The 24,027-nt window shown below is 41.7% G+C and overlaps 1 protein-coding gene across 5 annotated transcripts in view; it reads right to left on the reverse strand.

Moving 5' to 3' along the window:
• The window catches only part of PRG4 (proteoglycan 4), a 103,398-nt gene that overhangs the window by 62,302 nt on the left and 17,069 nt on the right, over window positions 1-24,027 (reverse strand). For 4 of the 5 annotated variants that reach the window (XM_056523645.1, XM_056523644.1, XM_056523643.1 and 1 more), the window contains exons 2-4: window positions 20,481-20,603; window positions 15,357-15,473; window positions 13,752-13,874 (exon numbers count right to left, since the gene is read on the reverse strand). In XM_056523645.1, the coding sequence (XP_056379620.1) occupies window positions 13,752-13,874; window positions 15,357-15,473; window positions 20,481-20,603 (363 nt within the window). Of the gene's footprint in view, window positions 1-1,848; window positions 1,960-4,787; window positions 4,932-7,485; window positions 7,600-9,276; window positions 9,340-13,751; window positions 13,875-15,356; window positions 15,474-20,480; window positions 20,604-24,027 lie in introns of all 5 variants that reach the window. The other variant, XM_056523641.1, reaches the window with a different exon arrangement.

Genomic DNA, 24,027 nt, shown 5'->3' on the forward strand with positions numbered 1-24,027 from the left:
CGTGAGCCTCCGGCGCTGCACCCGACGCTCTAAATTAATGTTGAGTGCAGTAGGCAGATCTCGGGAGTCCCCAGCAGCGGGACCCCTTTCGATCAGACATCTTATCCCCTCACCTTTGGATAGGGGATAAGATGTCTAGGGGCAGAGTACCCCTTTAAGGACCAAGGCAACACTCAGAATGACAGAGAGTGCGCTGTGGTTGAAGGAAGTAAAAAAGTGGAAGCAGTGGCACCTAGTGGGTAGAGTGGCCAAAAGGCTGGTATAGAGGATCTATGTTCAAACTGATTTATGTGGTGATTTGTAAGTTAAATTTGAATTGCTACTCTTAAAGGGGGAACTCTGGTACTTAACTTCTTATTCCCTCTACACAGAATAGTAGATAAGTGTCTGTTTGGGGGGACCCCCCACGATCTCCTGCCCGATGCCACGGCTTTCCAAATGCAAGAAGCAATGTCGACCACTGAGATGCATCTCTATAGGAGAGACGGAAATACAGGGCGGCTCTCCCACAGACAGTGCATGGATGGGAGGTGTCGACCAATGCCTCTCCGTGCACAAGGAGAGTCGGTGTTCTGAAAACAAATCCAGAACATCGGGGCGCCATGCAGGAGATCGCTGGGGGTCCTACCTGTGGATAGAGGATAAGTAGTTAAGTACCAAAGTCTCCCTTTAAAGGAAATCTTTTATCATTTTCATGCTGCAAGAACCTTGAGTAATCGGGGTGATCCCCAGGGTCTCTTCCTGTTTATGTGTAAGAAGCAAATCAGGGCTAGTGGGGTGCGAAGAAGCCACCAGGGACTGCCCCCAATTATTCATGGATTAGACAGTATGAAAGTGATGATTAGGTTCCCTTCCATCCAGGTGCAAAAAGGCATCGATTATATCCTAATGCACATTATAACTATACATGAACTTTTAAACAGAAAATGCAGTGTGAACCAAACCTTAATAGAATATCAAAGATAAATATATGTTTACCGTAAAATACTGAAAGCAAAGACTATGACTAAAAAAGTGGACAACCTCTAAATACAGTATAGGAGATGCAATGATTGTATTAAAAGGGTACTCCGCTGCTCAGCGTTTGGAACAAACTCTTCCGAAGGCTGGAGCCGGCACCGGGAGCTCGTGATGTCATAGCCCCGCCCCTCATGATGTCATGCCACACCCCCTCAATACAAGTCTATGAGATGGGGCGTGACGGCTGTTACGCCCCCTCCCATAGACATGCATTTAGGGGACGGGACATCATGAGTGGGCGGGGATATGGTGTCACGAGCTCCCAGCGCCGGCCCCAGCGTTCAGAAGAGTTTGTTCCAAACACTGAGCAGTGGAGTACCCCTTTAAAGTGTTTTTGTCAAGTCAATGAAGTTCAGGGGTGCAGAAAGTCCCTACTTTAGTCCTTCTGAAGACAACATTTAGGGTATGTTCACACATTAGGAAAATGTGAGGAATGTCCGCCTCAGAAAACACGTACGGACATTCCACACATTTTAAAGTCCAGTGGGCGTTATGACCCCTTGGAAATGTGCTGCCTCATAGACGCCAATGCATTTCAAAATGAAATCCGCAAAAAGAATAAACAAGTCGGAAGTGCGGATGCCGGAATTGGGAAATTCCATCATGTGAACAGTGCAGCAGAATATAAATCAATGGGAAATTGATTCTGCTGCAGATTTCAGTGCGGAATATTTCTGCGGAATTTTGAGAAGTGGTGTTCAGCACCCCCGAATTCAAGTCCTGGAGACTTTTGCACCCATGGTTTTAACCCTTTTCCAGGCATTGTATAAATGCCCTAATTTAAAGCAGCACTGCCCCATGACAGTGGTACTTTAAATGTTGCACTACCTTCAATTTCTTCTTCTGACTCAACAACTACCTTCTTCTTTATAGGAGTTTTTGGGGACTTTTTTGATGGACGTTTTTTATTTTTTGGTGGTGACCGCCTCTGATCGAAATCTAAAAATGCATCAAAGTAAGACAGTTATAATTATACATAGACTTTATATAAATTATACACATAACCAAGATTACATTTTACCTGTACTAGTGTGTGCACATGTTTTACATCGTTGTATCCTCATTTCACAAATCCTTTTTTACTGACAAGGAGAGATACCTTATTCATAACTACCGTATATACTCGAGTATAAGCTGAGTTTTTCGTGCTGAAAATGCCCCCCTTGGCTTATACTCGAGTGAACTTTCCGCCTGTCAATTCCTTCTCAGTGGTCTTCAACCTGCGGACCTCCAGATGTTGCAAAACTACAACTCTCAGCATGCCCGGACAGCCATCGGCTGTCCGGGCATGCTGGGAGTTGTAGTTTTGAAACATCTGGAGGTCCGCAGGTTAATGACCACTGAGAAGGAATTGACAGGCGGAAAGTTCACTCGAGTATAAGCCAAGGGGGGCAGACCCCCTTTAGATTTCTACTCACCTCCCCTGGGTGGGAAGGAAGGGTGAGCTGGTCAGGGCCATCTATGCTGCAGGGACCATCCGGTGGGGAGGGTTAGTCATTTTGAGCTGTCCATCTTCACCGGGAGGCCCTCTTCTCGGCTCCGGGCCCAGCCCCGAACTAGCGACGTTGCCTTGACGACAATGCACAGGGATGTCCGTGCGCAGCAGACGTCCTTAATGTCCCTGCGTATAAACGTCCCTTTGCGTCGTCATCAAGGCAACGTCACTAGTACGGGGCTGGGCCCAGAGCGGAGGAGAGGGCCTCCCGGTGAAGATGTACAGCCCGGAACGACTAACCCTCCCCACCGGACGGTCCCTGCAGCATAGATGGACCGGACAGCTCACCCTTCCTTCCCACCGAGGGGAGGTGAGTAGAAAACTAAAGGGGGGTCTGGATGATGACGAAGGCAGCAGTGGTTTTCAACCTGTGGACCTCCAGATGTTTCAAAACTACAACTCCCAGCATGCCCGGACAGCCGATAGCTGAGTTGTAGTGTTGCAACATCTGAAGGTCCGCAGGTTGAAGACCACTCGGGATTGACAGGCGGGGAGTATGACGAGGGTGATGGTGACAGGGTGATGATGACCGAGGTGTTAATGACGGGGGTCTGGATGATGACAGGGGGGGATGATGACATGGGGGATGATGTATTTCCACACCGAGGCTTATAGTCGAGTCAATAACTTTTCCTGGGTTTTTGGGGTGAAATTAGGGGCCTCGGCTTATATTCGGGTTGGCTTATACTCGAGTATATACGGTATGTAATGTGTTGGGGGGGGGGGCTCAGCTAATACAAAGTCAAATAGCCATGGGGTGCAACCAAATGTTCCCCAATAGGAGAACTCAGAGCAAAGCAACCAGCAAAAAACATCAATAACTGGCACACACCAAACTGTGGTCATCAAAAAACAACAAAAACTATCTTTATTGCATCAAATTAAAAAGATGATGATTGAGCACAATGTAAAACAGAGAGGGCAAGACACCCATGAAAAAGATAATAGAATACAGTAAATGTGGGCTTACACACCATATACATACAGAAATACTAAAACACATGTATTGCACTAAAACACATATATTGCACTAGAAAACTATTACACAAATATAGTCTTTCAAGTCCAGGGTTTTAGTGCAATACATGTGTTTTTGTATGCCTGTATGTATATGGTGTGCCAGCCCTCATATACTGTATTCTATTATGTTTTTCATGCGTTCCCTGAGGTTGAGTGTCCTGCCCTCTCTGTTTTGGAGTGTTCTCAATCAGCAGCTTTTAAATGGTTTTAATCATATGTCCTATGTATCATCTCTGATCGTAATAAAGATTGTTTTTGTTGCCTTTTGAAGACGACAGTTGGGTGTATACTAATAATTGGCATTCTATGCTTTTTACTTTGATTTGAGACCTATTTATTCCTAGAAATATGTCCTCTATCCATTCCACATAAAATATGCACAGTTTGTAGAATGTAGATAAAGTTACTAGTCAAAACAGTTCAAAGGGTTGTTTCATTAAAAGTGGTGGTGACCGGCCCCTTTGCAGTCTATGGAGTTGCAGCCTAAGGACTTTCAAGGGGGTGGTCACCACTTCTGAGACTATTTCCTCTGGAGACCACCCAGAGTCCAATTTAGGCCCTGATTACTGTATTGGGTGCTAAAACTAAGGTCACCAATAATTTGTGAGAGGATTTAGAAAGGCCACTTATCCTCTTTATCCTCTTTTTTTGCTTATTTTAGTGCTAGATGAGGTTTGGTTTCTGCAGTTATTAGTCAGCAGACCGTGAAAACTAATCATAGAAGACCTAGGAGGGAAGAATGAACTGACTTGTTACGGAGGTGGCTCCTATTACAGTACCGCACTGGAATTCAGTCAGATCTTCAAGAATGATCCATTCTTTCTCAAATGTTTATCAAAGGGACTGCATTGGTCAGGCTGGATTTTATACACCAGTCGCAATGGGGCCAAATGAAACACCTAAATTCAGTTTTTGAAAGCTGGGGCCCAATACTTTCGTCTATATAGAGTATTTTTAAGCTATTTTAGTGCAGAAACACTACGTATGCAGCTTAGAAAAAAAAAAAAAAACAACATATTATTGTTCATGGTAAAATAAAAAATTGTGCAAATGCCTGCCTACTTACCTTATCTTTTTGCAAGTAATTTTTTTCTAACATTTTCTCTAAATCTGCTAGAGACTGGCAGGGGTTTGAAGTTAATTTCAACAAGACTTTTGACATTAGGGCACAGAGATCCAAGTCACTTACAACATGACTCGAATCTATGTTCTTTGGGTCTGTGCACCCAAACACGCCCGTTTTACAAAATACCTTCTTCTTCGTCGTCATAGTCTACATAATTCCTCTGCTTCTTCTTTCTTGGTCTTTTGGGATAATAATATTTTGGATTCTTTTTATTCTTTTTTGAGAGAATTTTTTTACGACTTGCAGATGGTACTTTTCTCTCATAGGGATCTAAATTGAAGTGAATACACGCTCTTATTTGTAGAGTCAACACGACTGAGCAAAAACAGTCAACCATGCTGAAACTAGATCAGATAAGATCATAACTTATTTTTTTATTGGACAAGAAATGTCAATAAATAAAGAGTAAAATGGAGAATATAATTTAACAATTAAACATATTAAAGAAACTTCAAAGCAATGTTATATTCCTTGTGGCCAGCAAACCCAAAACAAGAGAAAACCTTTAAGGGTAAGTAAAAAAAAAAAAAACTTGATTTAAGCCAAAAAAATTCAAAAAATTTATTTTAAGACCTAGAGGCTATCCATGGCAAATACAAAAGGGGCATTTGCTAAGTGGGGTGTTTTCATATGCCGTGCTAATTTGAAGCTCCACCCATTTTCAGTTTACAAACAGGTGCACTTCCTATGGCAAATCCCGTGGCCATTGCGCTCAACTTAAAGATCTAAAACAGCTAAGCAGGCGTAGAATTCTACGACTTTTGCTGTCACAAATCATGCAAGTTGCATTTGGGAAGGGCATGCCCCCTGCAGACCCGATCCATGTAAGCTGTCACCCCTTCCAGTTCTCTTTCAGGCTCCCTCCCTCCTTGGCCCAAGTGGTGTATTTCTTAAAAATGTGTTAATTACTGCTATAAAAAACATTATTTTTTGCATAAAATATGCAACTTTTGAGTTAATACGCTACTGGCTCAGCTTCCTTTATGTCCCTTATATACTGCAGTTTATTACTTGTTGTATTCCAAATCTGTGGGTTGTGGTTGTAGAATGATCTAAGTAGGCATGCTTCCAGGTTCTGGAGATATTACAATGGTGCCAGTCTATGAAACCATTGAATATCATCGCAGAAAAGGTACCTTCATATTCATCATCATCATAATCTTCATCTTCTAGAGAAATTATTTTTCTATTTTTCTTCTTTCCTGGTCTCCTAGGGATCCTTTTTCTAGGTTTTTTTGGTGAGCCCAATGATGATGTCGGACTGCTCTGTGAAGGGTCTATAAACAATTATAAACTGTTTAACCCATGTTCTCATTTTGAACATTTTTTTTTACATGTAGAGGTATTCCTAAAGTTGACAAAATTATCGAAGGGAACTAGTCATGATGTACATTCAGTCCTATCTCTGGGCAGCATTGTATAAGAAGAAAAGGTTGAGCAAGTTTACGTATAGTTTTGTGGGAAAAGATTCCATATAACTTGTACTTAATTCCTTTAAAGGAAAACTGTCAGCTTTCTCCCCCCGCACTAACCAGTGGTACTGGCTGGTAGTGCGGAGGACGCTGATCAGTTTCATGCTTACCGTGCCCGGATCCGCCGTGCCGTTCTGCCGTAATCTTCTATTTTCGGTATATGCTAATGAGTTTCTAACTGGCACTCTGACGTCAGTGCCGCCTGCCGCAGCGCCACCCAGCTCATCAATATTCCTCCCCTCCCTCTTCTCCCCGCTCTGTAATGAAGAGAAAGGGGAGGAATATTGATGAGCTGGGTGGCGCTGCGGCCCGGCACTGACGTCAGAGTGCCAGTTAGCCCGTCCAGTGCCAGTTAACAACTCATTAGCATATACCGAAAATAGAAGATTACGGCAGCACGGTGCGGTGGATCCTGTTCTTTTTAAAAATAGGAGTCCAGTGGGCTGGAGTTCCTTTTAAACTCTTTTTGGACTCTTAAGCAAGGATAGAGCAGGGATTTAAAGGAATACAGTAACAAAGTAAACATTTAGCTATACAGAATATTTCCACAGAAAACTACATACTGTATGAATCTGCAGAACTACTTCTGCTCAGTAAGATGCTGTCTACAGATCAGACACCATATTCAATGAGACAGGTTTCCTGTAACATACACCCCAACTATTAGTGTATATTATATTCTGGGTCTTACATGTACCATCAAATAAGATAATGCTTGCTGCTTTTTTTTAAAAATTTTCAGTGTAGCATGTGCAGTATTCTTTACCTCTTTGCAAGCATTTGCGCACAGCTACTGAATATTGCCAGGTATGCCTGATGTGGTTTTCTTTAACTTATTAATTGGAAATGGCAAAACAAAGTTCTCCCTACACAGGCAAAATTATCATAGGTATCACAAATACGGTGTGGTGTTGATAATTCTAGCACACAATGTGAAAGCCTATATACTGTAGTGGCTCTATATCCAACATTTCTAAAGATTTCATCTCTGGTTGCTTTGGGTACTTAGACTTATATTTTGCATAATTTAGTCAATTTAAAGCCATGCCTCTTTCTTCCCACACATATGAAGTTGTAAAAGGTGTCAGAATATGTGGAGAAGATTTGATAAATGAAGCTAAGAGATAAACACCAGTATACAGAGGTGGTATTACATCTAAGCCTTTTCCTCCCAATAAGCATACAAATGCAAAGGCTTCACCCCTGGTTGCCTTGAGTACTTAGAATTGTATTTATGACCATAATGTATAGTAAAGTCAATTTTTCGGAGTATCCTGTTGAATTTAACATGCTGATGACATTATCATGATTCTGATTTTTAACCAGCATTATATGTCATCACTGAAGAGTACCTTCTGTGTCCTCTCCAGGACTTAAATTATTTCTCTTCTTTGTTGTTCTTCTTGGGATCCGTTTATTTGTTTTTTTAGAAGGTTGAGCAACATTTGGAGTTGACTTTGAAGGGTCTATAAAGTAAAAGTAAATTCAATAACCTAGCTTCACTATTCATTACATTGGGTAGATATGTAATACGCTTTGATAAAGTGGCACAGGTTTGTTTGCAGAGAGTTGAATTAATATATGCCTTAACTGTATGGTCAGAAATCTGGTGTTAGCCTTAAAGGGGTACTCCGGTGGAAAAACAATTTTTTTTTGTTTTTTAAATCAACTGGTGCCAGAAAGTTAAACATATTTGTAAATTACTTCTATTAAAAAACCTTAATCCTTCCAGTACTTATTAGCTGCTGAATGCTACAGAGGAAATTCCTTTCTTTTTGGAGCACTGATGACATCACGACCACTGTGCTCTCTGCTGACATCTCTGTCCATTTTAGCAACCGTGCATAGAAGATTTATGCTAAGGGCAGCATGGTGGCTTAGTGGTTAGCACCGCTGCCTTGCAGTGCTGGGGCCTTGGGTTCAAATCCCACTAAGGACAACAATAAATAAATAAATAAAGACTTATTATTATTATAATAACATCAGCAGAGAGCAGTGTGTTCATGATGTCATCAGAGAGCATTCCAAAAAGAAAAGAATTTCCTCTGTAGTATTCAGCAGCTAATAAATACAGGCAGGATTAAGATTTTTTAATAGAAGTAATTTACAAATATGTTTCACTTTCTGGCACCAGTTGATTTAAAAAAGAAAAAAAAATGTTTTTCCACCGGAGTACCCCTTTAAGGAGGTTCTACCACCATAGACACCTAGGGGGAGATTTATCAAAACGTGTCAAGAGGAAAAGTTGCTGAGTTGCCCATAGCAACCAATCAGATTGCTACTTTCATTTTTCAGAGGCCTTTTTAGAAATGAAAGAAGCGATCTGATTGGTTGCTATGGGCAACTCAGCAACTTTTCTTCTGAACAGGTCTTGATAAATGTCCCTCCTATTCCCTATCTTCAAGTTCTCCTAAAATCTCTGAGAATAGGACTCCTGAACAGGACTCTGAATAGAAATGCAAAGCGTAGACCCGGCTGCTCCATTCTTTGTTGATATGAGTGTTGAAGATAGCCGAGTATAGTTCTTGGTTCTCCTCAATACTATTATAGACACTGAATAGAGCTGCAGTCAGGTTAATAAGACTGGGCTAAATAAATGAATAATTAATAAATCTGTCCAGTCAAGATATGTTATCAAATATTATTTTCACGCCCCCTCCCATAGTCTTGCATTGAGGGGGTGGGGTGTGACATCATGAGGAGGTGGGGCTATTACATCACGAGCTCCTGGCGCCAGCGTTCAGAACAGTTTGTTCCAAACGCTGAGCAGCGGAGTGCGCCTTTAAGAATAACTAGAAATTAAAGCACATTTACCCTGTCAAAGAGCTTGATTATACTCTGCATATGTGAAAGTCTGCATACATAGCATATATCCTGCAAATTGTTGTGCAATTTAGACACAAAATGTATCAATCAAAAATTCCCCCAAATGTGTGTGTATATAATGTGATATATATATATATATATGTGTGTGTGTGTGTGTGTAAATACTTTATGAAAAGAAAAGGCAAAGAGAAACAAATCTAAAAGTTACAGAAGAGCCGATACGAGAGTCTAATCCTATACTACTGGCTTTATTTTACAGATGCTTTCGACACATCTGACTAAAAGACTCTTACTAAAATAAAGCCATTATAAGTTACCTGTTTTATCTAGAGGCCTTTTTTTAGCTCTGTCTGGGAATGCTTCATCTTTCTGAATGCGATCTGCATTAACATGAACAAGGTGATACAAATAATAAACACAGCAGAAGTATAGAAGTTACACATATGTATCCTACATACATAGTGAAAGCCTCTTTAACCCCAATGTTACATTTGTTTTTGTATTTTAATAACTAACATTCGGTAAAAATAGAATAAAAAAAAAAAGACATCTGCACCTATCAAGTGATACAAATATTCCAAAACATTCCCATATTACATTCTGGCTGAAAGAAAAATGAATCCATCTGACATGAAGTCATAGACACTCCGTCCTAACAGTTTAAAGAGGAGAGGAAGACATGGAACAGTTAGGAAAACATTAAGGCTAATTTGTAATGTAATTTTCTCGTATTTATTCTGGGTGTTTCCCTAAATTATACAAACCCCCTTATCAAGGGAACGGTCCAAATGGCTGTTCCCGAGTCTGTGTACAAACTGAATATTTATAAAAATATGTGCGGATTGAATGTAGCATTACGGTATTTACACAGTACAAGGAGGGGCCTGATTTATAGCTTTCCCAAAAAGCAAGTCACCAGAACGGCATACGGAGTATACAACATGTTCCACAGCAGGGGACAAGAGCGATTCATTAGGATGAGTCAATATTATTAAGAACAATCTGGTGCCAAATCAGTCCCTTTATTTCAGGGAATAAGCACCTCTAGTGCATCATAAGAGGCGACGCAGAACTCATTGGACCCTCTGTTCCGCACATAAGTGGTTCTCCACCTTTATACTATGGTTCACACAGGTCCTCATTGACCAAAACTATTGTGCACATGTAACAACTATTATAGAATTACACATTTTGATAAGTTATGTAATGTGCGAGCGTTCCTATTAAATAATACAGCAATGAAAGTCACAGCGTAAAGCTAACACGTTTGTATCCCTGCCCATTGTTCATCTACGGCAATGTATATAAACTGGGGGAGATTTATCAAAACCTGTCCAGAGGAAAAGTTGCCCAGTTACCCATAGCAACCAATCAGATTGCTTCTTTCATTTTTGAAAAGGCCTCTGAAAAACTAAAGAAGCGATCTGATTGGTTGCTATGGGCAACCTTTCCTCTGGACAGGTTTTGATAAATCTCCCCCATGTCCGTAAATCAATATGGTTCTTACATATTTGTCACAGTAAATGATTTCTGGTCTTCGAACAAAATATAAGGCAAAATAAACTGGTAGGATCATAGAATTCCCATTCCTTTATAGAAGAAACAAAGTAATCCAACAGCCATATGACCTATTTTAATCACAAAATTGTTGTTCCCCTTCTATTAAAGACATAAAAACTCACAATGCTCCCGAAATAACTTGAAACTGACAAAATAAATAATGAATACAAATTTTATGAAAATTCACGGAAATCAGACATTTCTTATGAATTGTGGTTCAACAGAATCATTAAAAAATAAACAATTAAACTGTCCTGGACAAAAATGATGGTCCCTGAACTTAAAGGGTTACTCTGGTGGAAATCTTTTATTTATTTATTTTAAATAAACTGGTGCCAGAAAGTTAAACAGATTAGTAAATTACTTCTATTAAAAAAATCTTTACCCTTCCAGTACTTTTTAGCAGCTGTATAATACAGAGTAAATTATTTTCTTTTTGAATTTCTTTTTTGTCTTGTACACAGTGCTCTCTGCTGACACCTGATGCCCGTATTAGGAATTGTCCAGAGCAGAAGAAAATCCCCATAGCAAACTTATGCTGCTCTGGACAGTTCCTGACACGAGCAGAGGTGTCAGCAGAGAGCACTGTGGTCAGACAGAAAATAAATAAAAGAAAAAAAAGCATTTCCTCTGAAGCATACAGCTGCTAAAAAGTACTGTAAGGGTAAAGATCGTGATATCATGAGCGGGGCGTGACCGCGATGTCACGAGCCTCCACCCCACATCGCCAGTCATAGGGCATGGAGCAAAGTTCGCTCCGTGCACCGGATGTCTGGGGTGCTGCAGATGAGATTGCAGGGTCCTCAGCAGTAGGGCCCCCGCGATCAGACATCTTATGCTCTATCCTTTGGATAGGGGATAAGAAGTCTAGGGGCTGAGTACCGCTTTAAAGAAAAAAAAAAAAAAAAAAGCCGACATATCCATGAAACCAACATCTTCATGTTAGACCTATACCTCTTTCTTTTTCAGGTGGACATCCAGCAGACAGTGGGCACTGGCAGAACCTGCTAGTGCTAGGACCAAAGTGTCAATATAAAACAATGGGACTCTGATGCAACAGAATAATTCTGAGCTAAATTATTCCACAGGATTCCACTCAGAAACTCAGCTGTGTGAATGAGAACATAGTATTGCATCTGCCTTAGCAAAAAAAAAAAATTAATAGTTAACATCTACCTGTAGTTCCCTTACATGGTAAAACATTACTGCTTTAGGGTGCGTTCCCACAGGGTGTATACGCAGCGTATTTGACGCTGCGCAAAATTTATGGCAGCAGCGGGAAATATGCTGCGTATTCCTTGCTCACTATACACACAGGGCTTTCCGCCGGCAGCCCTATGTGTGTAGTGAGTTTTGGAGGCGGGGCCACGCGTCGCCGGCACACGGCCCCGCCTCCAAAACTCACTACACACATAGGGCTGCCGGCGGAAAGCGTATTTCCCGCTGCTGCCGTAAAATTTGCGCAGCGTCAAATACGCTGCGTATACGCCCTGTGGGAATGCACCCTTAGGTAGTTTCTTTTTTTGCTCCCTTTTACTAGATTCTAATAACTGGTTGCTTCCCCTGAAGCCACGATTGTTTCACATTGACAGTTCAGCACATTTGACCCATTATTTTTCAGAACTGTTTATGTATATTGTAGAATTTTGAGGATAACCTGTTGATTTCATGTCTTACCATAGCACATTTACTGGGTTGATGTAAACTATTTTTTTTTAGAATTAACTGGTGACAGAAAATTAAACAGATTTGTAAATTACTTCTATAAAAAAATCTTAATCCTTACAGTACCTAGCTGCTGTATACTACAGAGGAAATTGTGAAGTTCTTTTCTGTCTGACCACAGTGCTCTCTGTTGACACCTCTGTCCATGTCAGGAACTGTCCAGAGCAGGAGAGATTTGCTATGTGGATTTGCTCCTACTCTGGACAGATCCTGACACGGACAGAGGTGTCACAGAGAGCACTGTGGTCAGACTTCAAAGAACTACACATCTTCCTGTGGAGTATACAGTGGCTGATAAGTACTGGAAGGGTTAAGATTTTTTAATAGAAGTCATTTACAAATCTGTTTAACTTTCTGGAACAAGTAACATAGTTCATAAGGTTGAAAAAAACACCAGAGTCCATCAAGTTCAACCTATATCCCCAATGAGTCCCTACTGAGTTGATCCAGAGGAAGGCAAAAAACCCTCATACTAGAGGTAAAAATTCCTTCCCGACTCCAAAAATGGCATCAGAATAAATCCCTGGATCAACGTTCTGACCCAGTGGATTTAAAAAAAATAAAATAAATTGTACCCCTTTAACTATTTTATATTAGCTACAGACCATATCTGATAAAACCCATGCTGTTCAACATTTTACATAAAACAGTTTTTTTTAAACATTCACTGTATTGTGTTGAGTGATATCCTTGGCAAAATCCAAACATACAGAGAATTCCACTTGGCTTTTTTAACAGTAACCCCCGTCCAAACATACTGGTTTAACTGTTAAGGACACTTTTTTTTTTTCCAAGGACTTGACCCCTGGTTAAGACGCTTTGTAAAGATATGCCTTCACATGCAGCAAGTTTTGTTGCAGAACTTTCTGCAATTATCCCATTCATCTGAATAGAATTTGCAGGAATTCACCTTCTTAAAGGGGTAGTCCAGTGGTGAAAAACGTATCCACTATCCTAAGGATAGGGGATAAGTTTGAGATCGCGGGGGGTCTGACCGCTGGGGCCCCCTGCGATCTCACTGTACAGGGGCCAGGCTCTCCGGCCAGATAGTGGGTGTCGACCTCCGCACGAAGCGGCGGCCAGCACGCCCCCTCAATACATCTCTATGGCAGAGCCGGAGATTGCCGAAGGCAGCGCTTCGGCTCTGCCATAGAGTTGTATTGAGGGGGCGTGTCGGCCGCCGCTTCGTGCGGAGGTCGACACGCCCCCTTCCCGCGGCTGTCGGGGATTCGTACAGGAGATCGCAGGGGGCCCCAGCGATTGGACCCCCCCGCAATCTCAAACTTATCCCCTATCCTTAGGATAGGGGATAAGTTGTTCACCACTGGGTCACCACTGGACTACTCCTTTAAAGCGTTCACCTCCTGGCCAAACCCTCTGCAATTGCAGTACCATGGCAAATCAAAGCTTATTCTACTACAACATACTGTACCCTATCTGATAGTAACAGAAGGAGTAAAATATATTACTGAATCATCTGTGATAAACATAATATGGTTGCCTCTACCTTCTGGTATGTCTTCTGGTATTCGGTCTTTTGGCTTCTTGGTGGGTTTCAGAGGTTTATCTCTTTCATCAGGATCCGTCCGATCTCGGGATGGGGGAGGAGTTTGCGGAGGCTCTGTTGGTTCTTTGGTAGAAATATTAATAGATGATCAAAAGACGTATGGATGGGTAAATGGCACTATTTGAAATAGTAACAATAAAGGACATAAAGACTTCAAGGAAGTGAATCACAGTTACATTAAAGACAACCTTCCATATTGACAAGAAAAAAGAGATTTGCAAACAAAAGGCAAGAACTTAAGATGGTTGTCATTCAAGATGCTAGGAAAGCTAAGAGATGTAATGGCTGCCATTTTGGTTGTCTCCAAGCTAAGCCAACCACAGGTTGTATTGAGAAATCATATATGTAATATAAGTGTCCTTATTATTTAAATAAAACAATTTGACATGTCACAAAGTCATGCGAAAAGTTTTAGAGCATCTCATAGAACCAAAAGATTAGTTATGGCCAAATCCAGTAGATCCTTTTTCCCAACATCAGCTGTGTGGGATTGGTTGGCCTGACTTGTCTGTGACTCCACTTCACTAGGATGTGGAGTCACAGACAATAAATATGTAAATTAAGGGGGTGAAGCCCCGCCTCCTGCATACGATTCACCGAATTTAGCAGAGTATCTTCTGGGGGAGATGTCTCAGGACCTACTGGTCATATTTAAAGGGGTACTCCGGCGCTTAGACATCTTATCCCCTATCCAAAAGATAGGGGATAAGATGCCTGATCGTGGGGGTCCCGCCGCTGGGGACCCCCGTGATCTTGCACGCCGCACCCCGTTTAAAATAAGTCCCCGAAGCGTGTTCGCTCGGGGTCTGATTACTGTCGATCACAGGGCCGGAGCGTTGTGATGTCAAGGCTCCGCCCCGTGTGACATCACACTCCGCCCCCTCAATGCATGCCTATGGCTTGCATTGAGGGTGGCGGAGCGTGACGTCACACGGGGCGGAGCCTTGACGTCACAACGCTCCGGCCCCGTGATCGACAGTAATCAGACCCGGAGTGAACACGTTCTGGGAACTGATTTTAAATGGGGTGCGGCGTGTAAGATCACGGGGGTCCCCAGCGGCGGGACCCCCATGATCAGGCATCTTATCCCCTATCCTTTGGATCAGGCATCTTATCCCCTATCCTAAGCGCCGGAGTACCCCTTTAAGTAAGTGACCCCTCGTTGGACTCCTGTTCACCCACATTTTAACCCAGTGTATTGGGTTTAGTATGGGTAAACAGGCTGATTGTTTTAAATTATACTGGGAACAATTTATTAAGTCCTGTGCAGAGAAAAAGTTGACCGGTTGCCCATAGCAACCAATCAGATTGTTTCTTTCATTTTTCAGAGGCCTTTTTTGAAAATTAAAGAAGCGATGATTGGTTGCCATGGGCAACTGCTCTTGCACTGTCTGTATTGAGGATTTTCCTTTAGGAAATTATGATTATTAGTCGATTTTCTTTTTCTAAGCACATAGGGATAGATGTATGTAAACTAGTGGAGTATGAGTGTTTGCTCTCCCTCGAATTTACAGTATCATACGAATATAAGTGGATTTTACTTACTGACACAATGTTCTTTGTAGTCCGAGCAGCATCTGCCAAATCTTTCACAGGTCGGATCACAATCGCAGGCCTGTCCTCTGATGAAGCCCTCATGACATCGGCCTTTGCACGAACCCTCTGTGTGTAACGTACAGTCAGTCAATATCCAGCTCTCGCACCCTTATATCATACCTTATACTGGGCCCTCCTGTATCTTGTCTCACTGCCTAACTATATCTTATACTTTCTAAACTTTAGGGGAAATGCCCTTAAAGGGGTACTCCACTGCCCCAGTGTTCAGAACATTTTGTTCCGAACGCTGGGTGCGGTCTGGAGGGATCGTGATGTTACGGCCACGCCCCCTCGTGATGTCACCCCCCCCCCATGCAAGTTCATGGGTTCATGGGAGGGGGTGTTGTGGCTGCCACGCCCCCTCCCATAGACTTGCATTGAGGGGGTGTGGTGTGACATCACAACCCCTGCAGCCTGCACCCAACGTTCAGAACAAAATGTTCCGAACACTGGGGCAGTGGAGTACCCCTTTAAGAGTGTATTTACATGTACAGTATCCTGCCCATATTCAATGCGCAGGATTTGAGGCTGCAGATTTCAATGTAAACTAAATGACTGAACAAAGCTTTAAATCTGCAGCTTCAAATCCTGTGCATATTTCTAGGTGTGAATAGACCCTTAAGGGGCATCCCCGTCCCCTAAATTTACTTTTCTGGCCCCTTCATCCTGTTTGCAGTGGCCGTAGGTGGTCAGAAAAGCCAAAAGTTGCTGAAGCGGGGAAGTTGTGCAATTTGCGTAACTCTCATTAATGGAAATTTATCAAAACTGTGCAGAGGAAAAGTTGACCAGTTGTCCATAGCAACCAATCAGATCTCTTCTTTCATTTTTTAAAGGGCCATTCAAAAGTGAAAGAAGCGATCTGATTGGTTGCTATTAGCAACTGGTCAACTTATCCTTTACACAGATTTTGATAAATCTCCCCCATTGACTTTAGTGGGAGTTGCACAAACAGCGCAGCTTACAGGGCTATGCCATTTGTGCAACTACCAGGGTTATGTAAACAGGGTTTTACAGTTTACAGGGTTGTGCTATTTGTTTAACTTCCATTAAAGTCGCTGGGACCTACACAAATTACGTAACTTCATCGCTTTAGCAGCTTTTGGTAATCCCAACCACCTCCGGCAGCTGCAAACAGAATGGAGGGGGCCAGGAAAGTGAATTTAGAAAATAGGAACACCGCTTGGGTAGGGTCACATGTAGCACATATGTAGTGGGTTTACCCCAGCAGAAATTCTGCTTGCGGATTTCTACTGAGGAATTTGTAGTCCGTAATTTATAAATTTGTAAATTACTTCTTCTAATTTGTAAATTACTTCCATTAAATAATCTTAATCCTTCCAGTACTTATTAGCTGCTGAATACTACAGAGGAAATTCTTTTCTTTTTGGAACACAGAGCTCTCTGCTGACATCACGAGCACAGTGCTCTCTGCTGACATCTCTGTCCATTTTAAGAACTGTCCAGAGTAGGAGAAAATTCCCATAGCAAACATATGCTGCTCTGGACAGTTCCTAAAATGGACAGAGATGTCAGCAGAGAGCACTGTGCTCGTGATGTCAGCAGAGAGCTCTGTGTTCCAAAAAGAAAATAATTTCCTCTGTAGTATTCAGCAGCTAATAAGTACTGGAAGGATTAAGATTTTTTTTATAGAAGTAATTTACAAATCTGTTTAACTTTCTGGCATCAGTTGATTAAAAAAAAAAGTTTTCCACCGGAGTACCCCTTTAAATGTAATGGTCCTTATCATTGGTATGCTACAGTATATGTCAGCGTACTCTTTGTTTGTAAAATGACGTATACCACCAATGTATGGGCAAAATGTCATGGGAATGGGACCTTACTAGCTTTAAAGGGGAACTCTGGTACTAAAAGGGGTACTCCACTGGAAAACTTTTTTTTTTTTTTTTCAACTGTTGCCAGAAAGTTAAACAGATTTGTAAATTACTTATATTAAAAAATCTTAATCTTTCCAGTACTTATCAGCTGCTGTATGCTCCACAGGAAGTTCTTTTCTTTTTTGAATTTCCTTTCTGTATGTCCACAGTGCTCTCTGCTGACACCTCTGTCCATGTCAGGAACTGTCCAGAACAGGAGCAAATCTCCATAGCAAACCTCTCCTGCTCTGGACAGTTCCTGAGACAGACAGACAGAGGTGTCAGCAGAGAGCACTGTGGGCAGAGAGAAAAGAAATTGAAAAAAGAAAAGAACTTCCTGTGGAGCATACAGCAGCTGATAAGTACTGGAAGGATTAATATTTTTCAATAGAAGCAATTTACAAATCTGTTTAACTTTCTGGCACCAGTTGCTTTAAAACATTTTTTTTCTCAGGGGAGTACTCCTTTAACAACTTATCCCCTATCTACAGAATAGAAGCTAAGTGTCTGATTGTGGGGGTCCGATTGCTGGGGCCTCCCGTAATCTCCTGCCCGAGCACGAAACAGTGGCTGACTCGTCCTCTCTGTGCATCTCTATGGGAGAGCCAGAGTACTTGGGGAAGTGGTGGGGGTGTCAGCCACAGTTTCGTGCTGGGGTTGACAGAGCTTTGTGCATGGGAGAGCCTGGGCACCGGGCAGGAGATTGCAGGGGATTCCAGCAGTCTAACCCCCTGTGATCAAACACTTATCCCCTATCCTGTGGATATCCTGTGACAATATATGGAGGGAGCAAGTTGACCTTGCCTCATGCACAGGAAGATTTGGACACTGTTCCAAAGATCGTGAGGATAGGGGATATACACTTTAAAATGCTAGATAACCCCTTTAAAAAAACCCTGCTAAAAACAAGCAAAACAAAAACTATTTGGGCAGTTTTCTTATTCTCTTTTTGCTTTTGTTACATTTTTTTGGGTCCGTTATTTTGTAGTTGTTGTTTGAAATACAAATAGTTGTTTTAGGCTGGAACTCCACTGAGTTTTTTTTTTGCAAAAACGGCGTCAAAAACGCCAATTTTCCCGGACGGCGTTTTTGCAGCGAAAAAACGCCGCGTCCAGATGTTAGCTGCAAGTCAATGGTAAACTGCAAAATGCCAGATTCACTTGGCGTTTTTCAGTTTGGCGTTTTTTAAAATCCTTTTGGCGTTTTTCAGCAATTTCGGGCTCAGAGGCTGGATTTTCAAAATGCCCGACAAAACCTAGTTTGGTGTTTTATGCCCTGAAATCGTGGCGTTTTCATCCCATAGAAGTCTATGGGAGAGCAAAAACGCCAAGAAAAACGCCATGTTGGTTTTAAATTTTGCATTTTTGCAGGCGGTTGTTATTCTTTTTTGGACTTTAGCGATCCAAAAAAATTATGGAGATACCTTTTTTATTAAAATTTCGTAGGGTACCATAAAAAAAAATTAATAAAAAAGATACAGTAGTGATGGAAAAAACTGTATCTAACGAAATGTATCTTTATTACGAAATGTTTATTAATTTTTAAACAGGGATCAATTTATGTGAGCGGGTAAAGCGCTAAAAATGTAGCCGACAATAATAAAAATGTAGTGTGTGTGTTTTTCACTTCTTTTTTTTTGTTGCATTTTTTAGGTAGTACTACTACCCCCAGCATGGAAAACACTGTTCCATGATGGGAGTAGTAGTTACCTGTACTTATTGACAGGTCGCCCGTTGCAATCCTCCTGTACAATGTATTGATGCGGCGGCCGCTCTTCTCTGGTCCCCTGAACTGAAGTATATATACACATATTCATATTTCCCGCAGAGCTGTGATTGGTCAGACAGTTCCAGCCAATCACAGCTCTCTGTGAGAAATCGGAATGTGTATATATACGGCCGTGCAGGGGACCATAGGAGAGCGCCGGCCGCTGCATCTATACATTATACAGGAGCATCACAGCGGGTGTCAGGAGTGATACCCGCAGTGATCTTTCCTTAACTACAAGTACTACTACTCCCAACATGGAGTACACTCTGCCCCATGCTGGGAGCTGTAGTACCTGCATTAATAGACAGATCGCAGCAGGTGTCAGAAGTTACACTCACTGTGATATGTCTATTAATGCAGATGTCTATTAATCCAGCATGGAGCAGAGTGTGCTCCATGTTGGGAGTAGTAGTGCCTGCTAAAGGACACATCACAGCGGGTGTCACTACTGACACCCGCTGTGACCGTCCTGTCTATAGCAGAGATGGAGCGGCTGTAAACATCGCTCAAATCCCTGCTCTGCACTATACTCCGGGCCGGCCATTCACTCATTCATCTTTTCCTCAGAGCTGTGATTGGCTGAAACCATCCGGCCAATCACAGCTCTGGGCGGAAAATATGAATGGCCAGTGATGTGAATAGAGCAGAGATGTGAGCGCTGTATAGAGCCACATCTCTGCTATATTATGGACGATCGCATCGGGTGTCAGACTGACACCCGGGGTGATATGTCTATAGTACAGGTACTACTACTCCCATCATGGAACAGTCTTGTTCCATACTGGGAGTACTAGTACTACATAAAAAATTTGGGGGGGGAAAGAGAAAAAAAAAAGTTAAACACACAAACTTTATAAAAAAAATTATTTAAATTTTGTTATTAAAAAATAAACATTTACTTAAATACATTTTTACATCCCTACTGCATCCTTTTTTATTTTTTTTTGGTACCCAACTATTTTGTAAAAAAAAAACGCAAAAGGGGCCAAAAACGGCAAATTCCACACAAAGGTAAAAACGCCAGAAAAAAAACACCAAAATGCAGGGAAAAACTGTGGCAGTTTTTCTGGCGTTTTTTCTGGCGTTTTTATGCCACAAAAATCGCAGGGCAAAAATCTCAGTGGAGTCCTAGCCTAATGGCTCAAAATTAGTGTAAAATACTGTGTGTGAACAGAGCCTCAGACTGTTTAGTTTCCCTTGACGCCAGGGTTTCCCAACCATGGTGCCCCCAGCTGTTGCAAAACTACAACTCCCAGCATGTCTGGACAGCCAAAGGCTTGTAGTCTTCCAGCTGCTGGAGGCGCCCTGGTTGGGCAGCACTGCTTTATGCTGCCTTGCTGTTGAACAGCATTGATAAATCTAGTCCAATACCGTCACTTAAAATATGGCTGTCTTGGATATCATGCAGCTTGTTGATCTTAGAGGTTACCTGTTGTGCAAACCTTCTTGTAGTCCGTACAACATTCCAAATAAGACATACAGTTATAATCACAATGGCACGGATCCGATCGGACATATCCTTGACCACATCTCCCAACGCAGGTTCCTTCACCTATAAGTGAACACAAACATGGCCTATTACCGCAAAACAATCAGATGAGTTGTCTATATCCAGAAGCTACATGTTAGATTAAAAATGATTGTTTTCAATAAACTAAAATGTGCTATATATATATATATATATATATATATATATATATATACACACACTGTATGGGAGAGTGCAACCATGGCAACCAATCAGATCGCTTCTTTCCTTTTTCACAGGCCTCTTTCAAAATGAAAGAAGCAATCTCATTGGTTGCTATGGGCAACTGCACTACTCTTTCCCTGCACAGGTTTTGATAAATCTCCCCATATGTGTGTATATACACACATATATATATATATATATATATATATATATATATATATATATATAGATAGAAAAAAATCCCAGAAAAAAAATGTCAATGCTGAACCCACATGGTATTTTCTATGCCGTTTTTTCTCTCACATGGAGAGAGAAATGTCAAGATTTCTTGACAAAAAACATGTAGTAAATTTGGAAAACTGCCTCCTAGCCAAAAAACACAGAAAAACACCAAAGATGAGTGAAATTCCTTGTTCCATAAATCCCTATTGAGTTTCATCTGGCCGCTGCGTTTTTTTTCACACAAAAAAACATTTAGCAAAAATGTTTGGGTGTTTTTGCCAAATGGAAACTTAGCTTTAAATGCCACATGACGTATTTTTACACCATGTTTCTTTTCCACATGTTAACTGAAAGTAAAAAGGGATTTATTAAATATTTTACCCACTTTATGTTTTTTTCTTTGAAGTTTTTTCACTCACTTTGGCTTTTTTCTGTGGTTTTGGGCTCTGTGGCACTTTTCCACAATTGCAGCACATTTGAGACTATGATTTTTTTTTCTTTTTTTGGACAAGATCTTGTAGTTTCTCTCCCATAGAAGTTTATGGGAGAAAGAATCGCCATAGAAATGCCATGTGAGTTTAGCATTGGCGTGTTTTCTGACATTTTTCCCCCCAATTTCCTTAAGTCACATGATGAAAGAATCACACGACTTGTCATGATAACAACACAGGGGGAATAAAAAAAATAAAAAAATAAACACCAAGACTAAAACCTGCTATTTTTTTACAAAACTATCACAAAAACTATATATTGGGAGTGCAAAATAGGGCAGTTTTTTTGTGGAGTTTTCCCCACAGAAAAAAACGCCAGGAAAAAAAACTATTGAAAACTTGTGACCAAAACCACACATGGTTTACCTCAACTTCTAAAGTTTTTGTGTGAGGTTTGTGAGGTTTAAGTGTTTCCCCTTTAGGCTAGGACTACATGGCGGCATAGGCCTTGACATGTGGTGCCGTGTTGTGCTACCTAGATTGTGCTGCATCACAGGTAAGGCCTCGCTCACACTGCCGTCGGACTTCCCTATTCAGAGTTCCATCGGCAATCCGGCAAGAATGGTTGTCACATTTATGTTGCATTTTTTAAGTCCATCACCAAGGCCATTGCTTCTTCTCATACCTTAGTTTGCATATAAACACCGACAGGCATCTGCCTCCAAAGGCTTAAAGGAGTACTGTAGTGGTATATAACCCACATGTGAAGGATAGGGGATAAGATATAGATCGTGGGGGGTCCAACCGCTGGTACCCCCTGCAATCTCCTGTACGGGGCCGCGTCAGTGCGCAGGAAGGGGCGTGTCCATCCCCAGCATGTTGCGACAGCCGCCACGCCCCCTCCCATAGACTTGCATTGAGGGGGAGGGAAGTGATGTCACAAGGGGGTGGGCGTGAACACGGAAGCCCGCACACAGTGTTCGGAACTCAATGTTCTGGACGCTGGGGAGTGGAGTAACCCTTTAACTAATTGGAGTCTATACCTAAGGCCTTCTTAGGGTATGTTCACACTACGGATTATGAATGGAATCTCCGCTCGCAGAATTCCGCGAGTGGAGATTCCATTCTGGCGGCTGCCGCAATACTTGGGCGGTAGGACCGCGCGGCATTGTGCCGTCACCATTGACGACTATGCAGTGTTCGCGGACTTCCGCGCAAAGAATGAACATGTTCTTTCTTTACGCGGCACAATTTCGCAGCTGAAATTCCGCAGTGTGAACGGGTCTTGCGGAAACCCATTCACACTAATGTTTATGTTCACAGCACGCAATTCCGTTCACGGAATTCCGCGGTAATTACGTAGTGTGAACATGCCCTTATACACATAGTTGGGACTAGCTCATAATTGTCAGCCCATATTTTTGGGCAGGTTACTTTATACCACAGTAGCCATTATTTTTGGCACTTTTAAGGCATTATCAGAAAAAAGCCCAGGGTAGGAAACCTTAAACTAGCAATCAATAGGAATGTAATGGTGATTTCAATTTAGCAAAATAAACCTATTAGCACAGTTGTCAGCCATGCTTATCTTCAATTAATCCACCATAAATAAACAGTCTGGAAAACCTCAGATGTCTGTGTTTTGTTAGGAAACCTGCCAGCTCTTACAGACATTTTGAAACATGAAAGTGTTGTAGCTGTATATGGCCAACGTCAATCAGCCTAATCCCGGAGCATTTCTTGACATCTTCTACAAAGAGATGTCCTACTTTCCAGTAAAACCTGTGTATGTGTTTTTAAAGGGGTACTCCACTGGAGAAAAAAAATAATATATATATATATATATATATATGCATAGAATCAAGTGCAGCACTCCATGAGTTGAAAAAAATGTGAAGTTTTATTCCATCAAAAAAAGTGAAAACAGCAGCGACGTTTCGATCCTCTCCAGGATCTTTCTCAAGCCTGGACAGGATCGAAACGTCGCTGCTGTTTTCACTTTTTTTGATGGACTAAGGGACTTGGTTTTTATGAGTGGCCTACACCCTGCACTTTAATTCTTTTTTCAACTTAAGTGCTGCTGTATTTGTTTGCCTTTTCATATATATATATATATATATATATATATATAAATATATATATATATATATTTATTTTATATTTAAATCAACTGGTGCCAGAAAGTTATACAGATTTGTAAATTAAAAGCATGTAGATACATAAATGAAAGTCCGGCACAGCACTGGCAAGCAAAGGGTATGCAGTGGTCTGATTGGATCCGTATGTAGGAGCGCAGTGAGACACTGAAGGTGCAAAATGGGGTGCAGGTAAGGAAAGGCACGAGTCACTGTGTAATCAAAGCAGTAGAAGAAAACCGCACTCATCCGTCAGTAGTGCACCGATGCTTTATTACAAAAGAACCGTGGATATGAACACAAGACAGCAGGATACCGGCAGGAAAGCCAGGGCACACACACGTGTAGTAACAGCTGTTTCACGGGACTCAGAGTCTGACGAAGCGGGCTGAGTCCCGTGAAACAGCTGTTACTACACGTATGTGTGCCCTGGCGTTCCTGCCGGTATCCTGCTGTCTTGTGTTCATGTCCACGGTTCTTTTGTAATAAAGCATC

This window comes from Hyla sarda, chromosome 6 (assembly GCF_029499605.1).
Source record: "Hyla sarda isolate aHylSar1 chromosome 6, aHylSar1.hap1, whole genome shotgun sequence".
NCBI classification, from domain to species: domain Eukaryota; kingdom Metazoa; phylum Chordata; class Amphibia; order Anura; family Hylidae; genus Hyla; species Hyla sarda.